Genomic DNA, 13,480 nt, shown 5'->3' on the forward strand with positions numbered 1-13,480 from the left:
TACCCAGTTAGCCAAACCCAGTTACCCATACCCTTCACCGATACCTGACCACAGAGATAGACAAAGCCAGAGAGAAGGGAGAAAGACAAACAAACATAGAAGAAATAATGAGTGGGAGAATATCCTCTCTAATACACAGTAACTCAAGTAGTTCCATAGGACTCTGTGACGGGTCTGGGAGTGCTTTGTGCATTACTTGTGCATTACTAGCATGTATGCATGCTACGCTGTGAGTGTGTGCAGTGTGTGTTTGTTCTAAAGTTTATATGCTAAGTGCTGCATAGGTTGCAATAGAATGACATCTGAATAATACTTCAGAAAGAATGAATGCATCATTGACGGATCCACTTTGATAAAAGCCATAGGATAAAATGGTAATTGACACATGAGGATAAGTCAACAGCTAATCAACTATTGCTCAAGTGTAACTTCACTTGCATGTCATGATTTTTTTTGTAGGCATTTCTATGTGTATTTCTGATATCAAATCCTTAATCTCCTTTGTGTGTAATCTTCACAGATCCTCTGCTGTGTGTGTGTGTGTGTGTGTGTTGACCAGTGAGCCAATATCCAAATCCTTGTGTGTGTCCCCTAATATAAATAGCAACGCATGTATAATGGCAAGATGGACACAGATACAGTATGAACATTCTTGCTAGGTGCACGTGTCAAAGCCTGCACCAATCCCTATTATGTAAAACACTTTATCTGGCCTTCCATGCACATCTTCATGAACACCTCCCATCTTCCCTTCCCAACCATTACCTATTGAAACAGCCCCCTCCCCCCAGAGGTCCTAAACCCTGTTCCCCGCTGGTCCTCCTCCAGGCAGGGTGGGGCTCAGTCTGAGGGACAGTGGTGGCTGTTGATCCAGAGCAGGTCGTCCAGCACACCCCAGTGCAGGTAGAGGATGGAGCCCACCACCAGCACGTGCATGATCTGGTGGCTGTTGCACCAGTAGTCAAAGAGGCCCGGGCGGAAGCGCTCTGGGATGCGCGAGATGTTGATGATCCCGCCCAGTACAGCCAGCGCGTCCATGGTGAGGAAGTGTTGCAGCGAGGTGGGGCTGCCGCCGCCCACGCCCACCCAGCGCAGCAGGAAGAAGGAGAAGCGGAACAGGGCCTGCCAGGCAAAGGAGCGCAGACGCCGCACGCTACTCCGCGCCGTGATGGCCGAGTAGATAGCGTAGCTGGACAGCAGGATGTAGACGAGCAGAGCCACTGTGCGGGTGAATGGGTAGCACAGCAGGGTGCTGTAGACGATGGGCAGCGCTCCTGAGGCAAACAACACACAAAGTCAGAGGCAGTTAGTCATTAAACTACACCACAACAAATATTCACATCCCAGAGAATCATGCACACAAAGCTGCCATCAAGGCAAAGGGTGGCTACTTATAAGAATCTCAAATATATTTTGATTTGTTTAACACTTTTTTGGTTACTACATGATTCCATATGTGTTATTTCATAGTTTTAATGTCTTCACTATTATACATACAATGTAGAAAATAGTAAAATAAAATAAAAATCCTGGAATGAGTAGGTGTGTCCTAACTTTTGACTGGTATTGTTTATATAGATGACTTCCCTGTCAAAATAAAGGTTTAATAATAATAATAATAATAATACTTTATTTGGCACTTAATATAGTCTTTTTTATGAGATGGGAAAATGTTTTTAGTTTTATTAGGTTATGCATGTGCTCTTTATGACAAAGTGTGAAATCAAACTATTTTTTCCTACTGTCACGACTTCTGCCGAAGTTGGTGCCTCTCCTTGTTCGGGCGGCGTTCGGCGGTCAACGTCACCGGCTTTCTAGCTGCCCCTGATCTACGTTTATTTTTCTATGTTGTTCTGTCTTGATTGTACACACCTGGTTCCCATTACGTTATAATTTATTCCCTATTTAACCCTCTGGTTCCCACATGGTTTTGTGCGTGTTTGTTCTTTGTTTAGTATTCAAGACTTCTGTGAGCTGGTGTGTTTTTCTCTGCGTGGAAATCATTGTTGTTTCTTTTCGAGTAAAGTACGTATTTTACTCAGTTATGTGTCCTGCGCCTGACTCCGTCCTAACCGCTGCACACTGACACTTGACAGAAACAAGCACCTAAAAAATGGGAGTCAGCAAGTGCACCCAGTCCTCCGTTACCAGTGGAGGAGCGCGTCCAGCAGCAAGCGACGATGCTCCAAAATCTTGGCACAGCCATGGATGGCGTACTGCACACCATGGAGCGATGGGAGAGAGGGGGGTTTTCCCACACCCCCATCAACTTCACCCCAACCCACACCACTGTCCACCCCTCCGTCATCTGGACCCAGTGGGATTCGGCTCTCGCTCCCGAGGGCATATGATGGGACGGCTGCCGGGTGCCAGGTGTTCCTGCTCCAGTTGGAGATCTACCTTGCGACCGTCCACCCGGCTCCCTCGGGACACGAGAGAGTGTCTGCCCTCATCTCCTGTTTGTCGGGGAAAGCGCTTGAGTGGGCCAACGCCTAATGGGGAGGAATAGACGCAGCGTTGGTCCACTATGAGGATTTCACCTGCCGTTTTCGGGCGGTCTTCGATCATCCACCTGAGGGGAGAGCGGCAGGGGAACATTTGTTCCATTTTAGACAGGAGATGAGGAGCACACAGGACTTCGCACTGGACTTCAGGACCCTGGCTGCCAGCGCGGGATGGGATGAGAGGGCCCAGATCGACCATTACCGGTGTAGTCTACGTGAGGACGTTCATCGGGAGCTGACCTGCAGGGACACCACCCTTACCCTCGACCAGCTGGTGGATTTATCCATCCGGCTGGATAACCTGTTGGCCACCCGCGGACGTCCGGATCGGGGTCCGTCAATTCCATCCCCACAGCACCTCCGATCCTACACCTATGGAGCTCGGAGGTGCTGCTCTAAGGGTGACCGGAGAGGGGGGCGTTTCCTGCATCACCTGTGGCCGCAGAGGGCACACTGCTGGTCGGTGCTGGAGAGGTTCCCCAGGGAGTCGAGGCAGCAGGCAGGGCACTGGCGGATCATCCCAGGTGAGTAGGCACCCGACTCACCCAGAGCTCCCTGTTGTGCACATGTGTGTATGTATTGAATTTCCTGAGTTTTCCCCGCATTCCCAGCATAAGGCGCTAGTAGATTCAGGCGCAGCTGGGAACTTTATTGACCGTTCATTTGCACTTAGATTAGGGAGGTCACAGCTCCACTATGTATGATAACGCGGGAGGGTCATGAGGAGAGAATTAGTCTCTTCCTGATCAATTCTCCTGCGTTTCCTGTGGTGTTGGGGCTTCCCTGGTTGGCCGATCATGACCCCACTATTTCGTAGCAACAGAGGGCTCTCAAGGGATGGTCACGTCAGTGCTCAGGGAGGTGTATACAGTGAGGGAAAAAAGTATTTGATCCCCTGCTGATTTTGTACGTTTGCCCACTGAGAAAGAAATGATCAGTCTATAATTTTAATGGTAGGTTTATTTGAACAGTGAGAGACAGAATAACAAAAAAAAAATCAGAAAAAAACGCATGTCAAAAATGTTATAAAATGATTTGCAGCGGTTCTTGCCAACTACTACCGGAGGTTTATCCGGGGCTTTGGTCAGCGGCTCCCATTACCTCCTTGCTGAAGGGGGGACCGGTGCGACTGCAGTGGTCAGCTGGGGCGGACAGGGCTTTTGGTCGCCTGAAGGCTCTGTTTACCTCAGCTCCCGTGCTGGCTCATCCTAATCCCTCCTTGGCGTTCATAGTAGAGGTGGACGCGTCCGAGGCTGGGATAGGAGCCGTGCTCTCTCTGCCCTCGGGTACGCCACCAAAGCTCCGCCCCTGTGCTTTCTTTTCGAAGAAGCTCAGCCCGGCGGAGCGAAACTATGATGTGGGGGACCGGGAGCTGTTGGCTGTTGTCAAGGCTCTGAAGGCGTGGAGGCATTGGCTTGAGGGGGCTAAACACCCTTTCCTCATTTGGACTGACCACCGCAATCTGGAGTACATCCGGGCGGGGAGGAGAATGAACCCTCGCCAGGCAAGGTGGGCCATGTTTTTCACCTGTTTTGTTTTCACCCTATACTACAGACCAGGTTCCCAGAACGCAAAGACAGACGCACTGTCCCGGATGTATGACACAAAGGAGCAGTCCACGGATCCCACTCCCATACTTCTGGCTTCTTGCCTGGTGGCACCGGTGGTATGGGAGGTTGACGTGGACATCGACGGGCGTTACGTACGGAGCCCACTCCCACCCAGTGTCCAGTTGGGCGTCTGTATGTTCCGTTTGATGTCCGTGATCGATTGATCTGTTGGGCCCACACGTCACCCTCCTCTGGTCATCCCGGCATCGGTCGGACAGTCTTAGTGGGAAGTACTGGTGGCCCACTTTAGCTAAGGACGTGAGGGTTTATGTTTCCTCCTGCTCGGGGTGCGCCCGGTGCAAGGCACCTAGACACCTGCCCAGAGGGAAATTACAACCCCTACCCATTCCACAACGGCCATGGTCACACCTATCGGTGGATTTTGTGACGGATCTTCCTCCGTCACAAGGAAACGCCACGATTCTGGTCATTGTGGATCGGTATTCTTAGTCCTGCCGTCTCCTTCCTTTGCCCGGTCTCCCTATGGCCCTACAGACTGCGGAGGCCCTGTTTACACACGTCTTCCGGCACTACGGGGTGCCTGAGGATATAGTGTCTGATCGGGGTCCCCAGTTCACGTCGAGGGTCTGGAGGGTGTTCATGGAACGTCTGGGGGTCTCGGTCAGCCTGACCTCAGGGTTTCACCCCGAGAGTAATGGGCAGGTGGAGAGAGTTAACCAGGATGTGGGTAGGTTTCTGCGGTCCTATTTCCAGGACCGGCAGGGGAGTGAGCGGCTTTCATCCCCTGGGCAGAGATGGCCCAAAACTCCCTGCGCCACTCCTCCACTAACCTGTCTCCGTTTCAGTGTGTACTAGTTTATCAGCCGGTCCTGGCACCGTGGCATCAGAGCCAGATCGAGGCACCTGCGGTGGATGAATGGTTTCGGCGCTCGAAAGAGACATGGGACGCTGCCCATGTGCGCCTGCAACGGGCCATCAGGCGACAGAAGGCGAGCGCCGACCGCCACCGCAGTGAGGCCGGGGAACCGGGTCTGGCTCTCGACCCGAAACCTGCCCCTTCGCCTGCCCTGCCGGAAGCTGGGTCCGCGGTTTGTGGGGCCATTTAAAGTCCTGAGGAGACTGAACGAGGTATGTTATAGGTTACAGCTTCCCCCTGATTACCGTATTAACCCCTCGTTCCATGTGTCTCTCCTCAGGCCGGTGGTGGCTGGTCCGCTCCAGCAGTCTGAGGTGCGGGATGTTCCTCCGCCCCCTCTGGACATCGAGGGGGCCCTGGCGTATACTGTGCGAGCCATCAAGGCGTCGGGCGAGGGGCCTTCAGTACCTCGTGGAGTGGGAGGGGTACGGTCCGGAGGAGAGATGCTGGGTGCCGGTGGAGGACATCCTGGACCCTTCCTTACTGCAAGAATTTCATCGTCTCCACCCGGATAGCCCTGCGCCTCGTCCTCCGGGTCGTCCCCGAGGCCGGTGTCGGCGCGCGGCTTTCTGTCACGACTGTCACAACTTCTGAAGTTGGTGCCTCTCCTTGTTCATTCGGCGGTCGACGTCACCGGTTTTCTAGCTGCCACCGATCTACGTTTCTTTTTCTATGTTGTTCTGTCTTGATTGTACACACCTGGTTCCCATTACGTTATAATTTATTCCCTATTTAACCCTCTGGTTCCCACATGGTTTTGTGCGTGTTTGTTCTTTGTTTAGTGTTCAAGACTTCTGTGAGCTGGTGTGTTTTTCTCTGCGTGGAAATCATTGCTGTTTCTTTTCGAGTAAAGTACGTATTTTACTCAGTTAGGTGTCCTGCGCCTGACTCCGTCCTAACCGCTGCACACTGACACTTGACACCTACCAAGTTACACATCTTGAAAGGCACCAAATTGCTGGTATGACCCACTGGCTATTGGATACTCAAGATGATTTGCATATATGGAAATTAAAAATGGATTGCACAAAAAGAGTGTGCCAGACAGTGTACACAGAAAACAAAAGGCCGGAAGAGAAAGAAAGGAGAGAAGGAGATAAAAAGGTAGAGAGAATGAGAGAGTAGAGAGCTTTTAGTTGCTACCCAGAAGCCCCTCTGCTTACCCAGCGTGTTGATCATGCAGATGCCGCACATGTCGAGGGTGAGAAGGGTGTGGTAGACAGGCTCTCCTCCTTCGTGGTTCATGAATAGGTGGTAGAGCACAGAGCCCAGCTGGGGGGACAGGCAGGCCAGGAAGTGGACCACACCCAGCCATGTCACACTGATCTGGGACCAGGGGAAGTTGAGCGGGATGAGGAACAGGAAGCAGAGCAGAGGGATACCTGTCAGGAAGGGGTGAAGGGGATAAACAGGGTTCGGTCAAATAGGCCTAAATCTTGCTAACAACTAGCACCAGATTTACCAATACAAAAAGCTTGCAGTTTTCACTACTGTACCGGATAGTTTATTTTCACCTGTTATTATATTCCAATGAAATGACAAATAATGTCATGTGTTATGAATTTCCAATCACATTAGCAATATGGCATAGGAATTTTAAATTGATTAAAGAGATGTATTTTTTCACCCATCTGTACACAATACCCTATAATGACAAAGTGAAAACTTATTTTTTCAAGATTTTTGCAAATGTATTGAAAATGAAATACAGAAATATCTCATTTACATAAGTATTCACACTCTTTTGCTTTGACATTTTTCCAAATTGAGTTCAGGTTCATCCAATTTCCCTTGAGATGTCACTACAACTTGATTGGAGTCCACCTGTTGCCAACTACATTTTTTGGACATGATTTAGAAAGAAACACAACTGTCTATATATGTCAGAGCTGAAACTATCCCATGAAGTCCAAGGAACTAGTACATCTCCCAGATTGTGATTAGGCATATATCTGGGGAAGGGTATAAAACCATTTGTAAGAGTGTTCAAAGTTTCCAAGAGCACAGTGGTCTCCATCATTGGGAAATAAAAAAAATATGGAACTATCCAGACTCTGCCTAGAGTTGGCCCTGACCTTGGTCAGGGAGGTAACCAAGAACCCAATGAACACTGACAAAACTACAGAGTTCCTTGGCTGAGATGGGAAAACCTGCCAGAAGGACAACAGTCTCTACAGCACTTTAAGGGAAAGTGTCCAGACAGATGCCACTTCTGAGAAAAAGCCATGACAGCATGCCTGGAGTTTGCAAAAATGCACGTGAAAGACTGATAGCATAAGGCAAATATTCTGTGGTCTGATGAGACAAATGTTACTATTTGGTCTGAATGCAAAGTGCTATGTCTGGAGAAAACCAGGCACAGAACATCAGCCGTCTAACAACATCCCTACTGTGCAGAATGCTGCTGGCAGCATGATGCAATGGGCATGTTCTTCAACTGCAGGGATTGGGAGACTGATAGAGGGAACAATGAATGAAACCAAATACAGGCAAATCCTTGATGAGAACCTGCTTCAGAGTGCAAACGACCTTAGACTGGGGAGAAGATTTACGTTCCAACAGGACAATGACCTCAAACATACAGCCAAAGCAACGTTGGAATGCTTTAATCCTATTGAAAATCTGTGGAAAGACTAAGATTGCTGTTCACCGCCACTTGAGAAAGAAAACAAATTCAGATGTGCAAAGCTGATACAGACATACCCAAGACGACTCAAAACTGTATTCACTGCCAAAGGTGCTTCTACGAAGTATTCACTCATGGGTGTGAATACTTATTTAAATGAGATATTTCTGCATTTAATTTTCAATACATTTGCAAAAATTTTTAAAACATGTTTCACTTTGTCATTATGGGGTATTGTGTGTAGATGGGTGAGAATTTTTTTAAATCAATTTTGAATTCAGGCTGTAACAAAAAAAAAAATAAGTGGTATAAGTCAAGGGGTATGAATACTTTCTGAAGGCTCTGTTTTTTTTCTTCTCTTAGGTTCTTTGGGAGATCCCTGCACAGTAAATACAATTAAAACATTTACTGGAAAAACAGTGCAGATGCAAAGATCACAGTTCTTTCCTGTGAAAAATCGCAGCGTAATTTCATTACCATGCCCTTTAACTACAGATAGGTTGCTTCACTTAGGCTATTGGGATGTGCTTGGTGAGCAAAATCAGGTCCTTGAAATTTGATACACACATATCACTCTCCTCCACCTCCTGCCTTCTTCCCCATCTTTCGCTCACTCTGCTTTTCCGAATGTAAAATCATTTGTGCTGGCCAGGTGATACAGCCAATGCAATCCAACACCAGAGGAGGCTGGTGGGAGTAGCTATAGGAGGACAGGCTTATTGTATTGTCTGGAATGGTATAAATGGAGTCAAACGTGATTTCCATGTTTGATACCGTTCCATTTATTCCATTCCAGCCATTACAATGAGCCTGTCCTCCTATAGCTACTCCCACCAGCCTCCTGTCTAACATCTATTTTGAGTGTGATCTCTTCTGCACCCCTCCCTCCATACCCCGCTCAGCACTACTGAACAGGCTCTATAAGGCTGCGTTTACACAGGCAACCCAATTCTGGGGGTTTTCCATTAATTGGTCTTTTGACCAATCACATCAGATATTTTTCAGAGCTGATCTGATTGGCCAAAAAAACAATTAGTGTAAAAAATATAATTGGATTGCCTGTGTAAACACAGCCTAATCGGTCCAAAGTATGATGGCTACTCTTTAGACAGGAGTTGCGTGTTTCTATCCAAAAGTATTCCAGCTGTTGAACATATTGTGCAAATGTAACATGTAGACTCCATTTGTGTGATCTTATTTGGTTTTCAGGTGCCATATATTACCAAAAATGGGACCTGTGTGACTTCACCAACTTTAAATATATAAATATATACCATTTAGCAGACCCTTTTACCCAATGATATCCAATGAGTCATACATCCGTATTTATGTAGCCTATTTTCTGAATGCTATTATGCTGCAAGAATATTGCAATAACCTTTTTCTCTGAATGACAAACCTTTTTCTCTGAACATCCTTTTTCTTTTAATTACTTTTCTCTGAATGACAAATTGCATAATAAGGGAGAGGCTAAGCTGCCTGCCAATCAATCAATCATTCCTGGTCTTAATAAAGGATTCCTCTTCCTTTCAGGCATCAATTCCCCCCTGCCCTGGTGATCACTAATCCTGTCTGTTTTAATGACTGTTGGCAGGGTGTGCTGTAAGTAAAATGGAAGGAGTTGGCTGACACTAAAACTCAACACTCCATTGGTACACAAGCATCCTTTATACCGTAGCAAGTTGACTTCACTTGAGGTCATCAAGAATCCTATGCTAGAGACCATGGTTTCATATGCAATCTTGGTCACTTCAATCTGAAAATGAAGAGGATTTTTAGAGACACAGACAGCCTTCTCCTTCTCTGCCCAACACATATACTGAAATTATAAGAGTATGTGGGCAAATTCATTGTTATTATTTATAACTTGTTACCATACTTTCTGACATAATTACCACGTTATTACCCGTTTATTCTGTGCTGTAATGTACTACTAGGTGCAACCAAAACTTTACATAAAGCTTATTATATTAGTCATCAGCTGGTGATGAGATTTGTCTTTGGTTTTGCCTATGGCAACTTACTGTGATTCAACTAACTACAATAGCAAGCTGCTTGCTAGTTAGCTAGCCAGCTAACCCTTTCCATGGCTGCTGTCACTGGCCACAGTGCCAACAGAAACTGTATTTGAATTCAACATTTTTGAATTTGTAATGCACAAATTGAATAATTGAATAAATAAATTGAACTTGTATTTCATGATTGAAAACTGAATTGAATTAATAGTTTTAAAGTTTAATTTCAATTGAATTAAATACATTTTCAAATTCAGATTCAAAACCAGAGGCAACATCCTGGTACTTTGTCAGCAAGGAATGGTAGAAGTTAACAGATAGAATCAAACGTTCTACAGGTTGAACAGGGTTCCGGCGGTTTCTGAAGCCAATGTGGCATGTTTAATTTATTTTCTTCCGATTAATTTGGCTCTCTCTAAGACTCTCTTGAATATTGTCGTGCCTTCTGTTCCCCTCTATGATGCACACAGGACACGCAGGACACGTAAGAGTGTGACAATAATAAATGCAATTTGGCCCCCATAAGAATATAGTTGAATTGCCCTGTCATAGCCCTTCTGAGGATAGCTTTTCCACTCCCTATTTAATCTTGCTTTTGTGACTGACTGGGTTCAAACCAGGTCTCCAGCATGTCATAAGACTGTTAGCCCACTTAGCTAAATCACATATGGATGAGTTCAGGAAGCTAACAAGTCTTCAAGTCTCCAGCAAGGGCTCCTGAGTGGCGCAGGGGCTTAAGGCACTGCATCTCAGTGTAAGAGGCAGCACTACAGTCTCTGGTTCAAATCCAGGCTGAATCACATCCGGCCGGGATTGGGAGTCCCATAGGGCGGCGCACAATTGGCCCAGTATTGTAAAAAATAGAATTTGTTCTTCACTGACTTGCCTAGTTAAATAAAGGTTCAATAAAAAATAAAAGTTACTCATTAAAAGAGTGTGGATCTCGGTTACATTTCACCCACCTTTGACCTCATACTCACGGCACCAATATAACTGACTGGGTTTGAACTCAGGCCTACTATAGAACAACACTTTCTGTGGCAAACAAAAGCATAAGAATCTGTTTACCATATTTAATGAGAGCACAACAGCGGTGGTTTGGTGATCCATGCATGTGATGAACAACCTTGCCTGAGACCGGAAGACATGATTAGGTTCTAACCCAGGTCTCCTGTGTGCCAGACAATGCAACTTTTCAGGTCTCAGAGTATTCATCATGCAAGCATGGTCCATGAACCACCTGTTACACTTCACCCCCCTTTGACCTCCTCCTTGAAGAGACCCATCCAAGTCACAGAACCAATGCCTAGGCTTTAGCTCAGCAGGTTAACAAAGTCTTCACCCAGTCAGTCACATTATAATGAGTATCCTTGCCGGAGACTTGAAACTAATATGTCTAACATGTCAAACTAACACGTCTTCAGATCTCAGGCAAGGTTCTCATCACATAAGCATGGTCACAGAAACCACAACCATGTTCCAAGTTTTAGCTTTCAGCAAAGGGTTCATAATAGCTTATAGCCCAAAGAGTTCAAACGCTAGAGCCAAATTCATTGGAAGAAGATAAATTCAACATGACACATTGGCTTTAGAAAACGCCTGAAACCTGTTTAACACAGAGCGCACGGTTCACCCCAATGTAAGTGGAGTGCTGCGCCACCTTGTAGACTGACTGCACCACTATGTAAAAAACATTTTATTGTTAGCATTTAGTAGAGTATTTTTTGCTCTAGATTGGAGGAAATGGCACTTACACGTGTTAAAAGAGTCCAAAGGGGGTCACTGCCCTGCTCCAGGCCTCCCCTCAGCCGTACTCTGCAGCACCACCTTGTTAAAATATCCTGGAGAGAATCCTGGAGCGTGTGATTCTATCTGTTATTTTCCACCATTCCTTGCTAGCAAAGTACCAGGATGATGTCTCTGGTTTTGAATCTGAATTTTAAGAACTGAATTTCAAAAGTGAATCTGAATGTATCTGAGAAGTTGAATATATGAAACTTTGCTAAACTTGAAATGATATTTTGTAAACTTAATACACAGACAATGAAAGCAATATATACAATATTGAAATTGAATAGATAAATATTGTATTTGAATATTTAATGCAATTGAAATTGAATTTTAAAACTGAATGCAATATTCATTCAATTCAATTTCAAATCATGAAATACAAGTGCAATTTATGAATTCAATAACTCAATGTGTGCATTACAAATCGAAAAATATAGAATTTAAAATCAATATCTTAATACAAAAAATTTGAATTCAAATCGTTTCTGTTGGCACTGAAATCGCTCCATAGCAAAGCCTTTACCCAGGCAAAATCTGCACTGCTCAGTTGCTAGCTAGCTAGCAAACCCACTCATTTATTTCTAGAGATATTTAGCTAGCCAGCCAGCAAGTTATCTTCATCCCAATATATTTAAACTCACCATGTGTGTATATGTTTCCCAGTTCGTTGTGCATGTAAAAAAGGCTTCTTATACAGTCTTGGACAGAAGATATTGGTCGGTATCCAGTCAGGACGTATTTGTTGAATTGAAGATGAGGAGGTGAATTCGCCCAGTCTAATAGTCTGGGTCCATTTAAAAATGCCATAGCAACCAAAATAGTTAAAACGACGCCGCCAAAAAAGTAAAATAATGACTGTACACCTATATACACATATAATAGAATTATTGCGAATAAAAATTTATTAGACACCATTGATAAAATCTGGGGGGGGTAGCTAGCTATAATGTACTGCTAGCTACATAGCTAGCTAGCTCCCATAGCTACAGTACAGTAGCGAGCTAGCGACAGAAAATATGTTCTTTCTTTTCAGCACCACTACCCGGTGACAGCGTTTTTATCCCGGTGTTTGCTTTTAAAAACCGATACTTGTGTCAACCACAGGGGTTGACAAGGACGAGGCCAACCACATTCATGGTGTAAGCCCGTGGTATACATTACATATTACATTTCATTGCCGACATAACACCCAACATCTGTCGGAGGTTAGCTAACACAATATAATTCATGGTAGCTGCTAGCTAGTTTCTCAATGTGTCGCTAGCTAGCGTACAACATTCCACGGCACATAGCATTCGCCATAGTTAGTTCATCTGCACCGGTTCACAAGTCCAGTGGCTTTAGCTTAGCTACTTCCATCCGTCACCTTGATACCACTGACTACAGAGGAATGGGTTTAGCGGTCAGATTTCCAATACAGGACTAACGTTAGCAGGTCATAACGTAAAAGCAGCTAAACGCTCGCGCACAATCATCTCTATTGTATTTACAAAAATATCCATATTCCGGTTACAGCTAACTAACGTTAGCTAGTTTGTCATCGACCAACAACTACAGATGTAGTGCGATGGAACGCGTTAGCGTGCTACTGCTGTGATTTGCACCGGGAGATTTCAAACAAATATGGACAAGGAAGATGTCAATCCGACACCAAAAAATACAGATTTTCGTGTCCAAATCTTCTCTCGTATTGGTACCCCCATTTCCCATAAAGATTCCGTCCAAACTCTTGTTAAATGTGACTCGTTTGTTCACCGGCGTCGAGTCCCTCGCATCGGATGATTGATGCCCTGTACCGGACAGTGACGCTGTAATCCATAAAGAGCGGTACTGAAGAGAATTATTGCGGGGGACTGACACTGGGGTTTTATGAGAAAACAGCACAAGGGAGACAGGGATAAATACCTCACCAGTCACTGTCTGGTATTATTTTGGAATAATGTTTAATAATGGCTGCACCAATAATTAGGCTATCCTCTCTAGAATTTAGGAAACATGAAAAATAAACAGTTATTTGTACATTAATCTTACATCTTCACCTATGTATTTTTCTAATT

The 13,480-nt window shown here is 45.3% G+C and overlaps 1 protein-coding gene across 2 annotated transcripts; it reads right to left on the reverse strand.

Annotated features, from left to right (window-relative positions):
• Positions 1-447: 447 nt before the first annotated feature.
• Positions 448-13,340, reverse strand: paqr4a (progestin and adipoQ receptor family member IVa). Of its 2 annotated transcripts, none has more exons than XM_029768153.1 (3): positions 12,065-13,340; positions 6,155-6,373; positions 448-1,274 (listed from the first exon to the last, which is right to left on the reverse strand). In XM_029768153.1, the coding sequence occupies exons 1-3, from the start codon at positions 12,336-12,338 to the stop codon at positions 841-843; spliced, it is 927 nt and encodes a 308-aa protein (XP_029624013.1). In that variant the 5' UTR covers positions 12,339-13,340; the 3' UTR covers positions 448-840. The 2 variants fall into 2 exon arrangements, with proteins under 2 accessions (XP_029624013.1, XP_029624022.1); XM_029768162.1 differs by lacking the exon at positions 12,065-13,340 and adding an exon at positions 11,387-11,612.
• Positions 13,341-13,480: the final 140 nt, after the last annotated feature.

Source organism: Salmo trutta, chromosome 1 (assembly GCF_901001165.1).
Source record: "Salmo trutta chromosome 1, fSalTru1.1, whole genome shotgun sequence".
NCBI classification, from domain to species: domain Eukaryota; kingdom Metazoa; phylum Chordata; class Actinopteri; order Salmoniformes; family Salmonidae; genus Salmo; species Salmo trutta.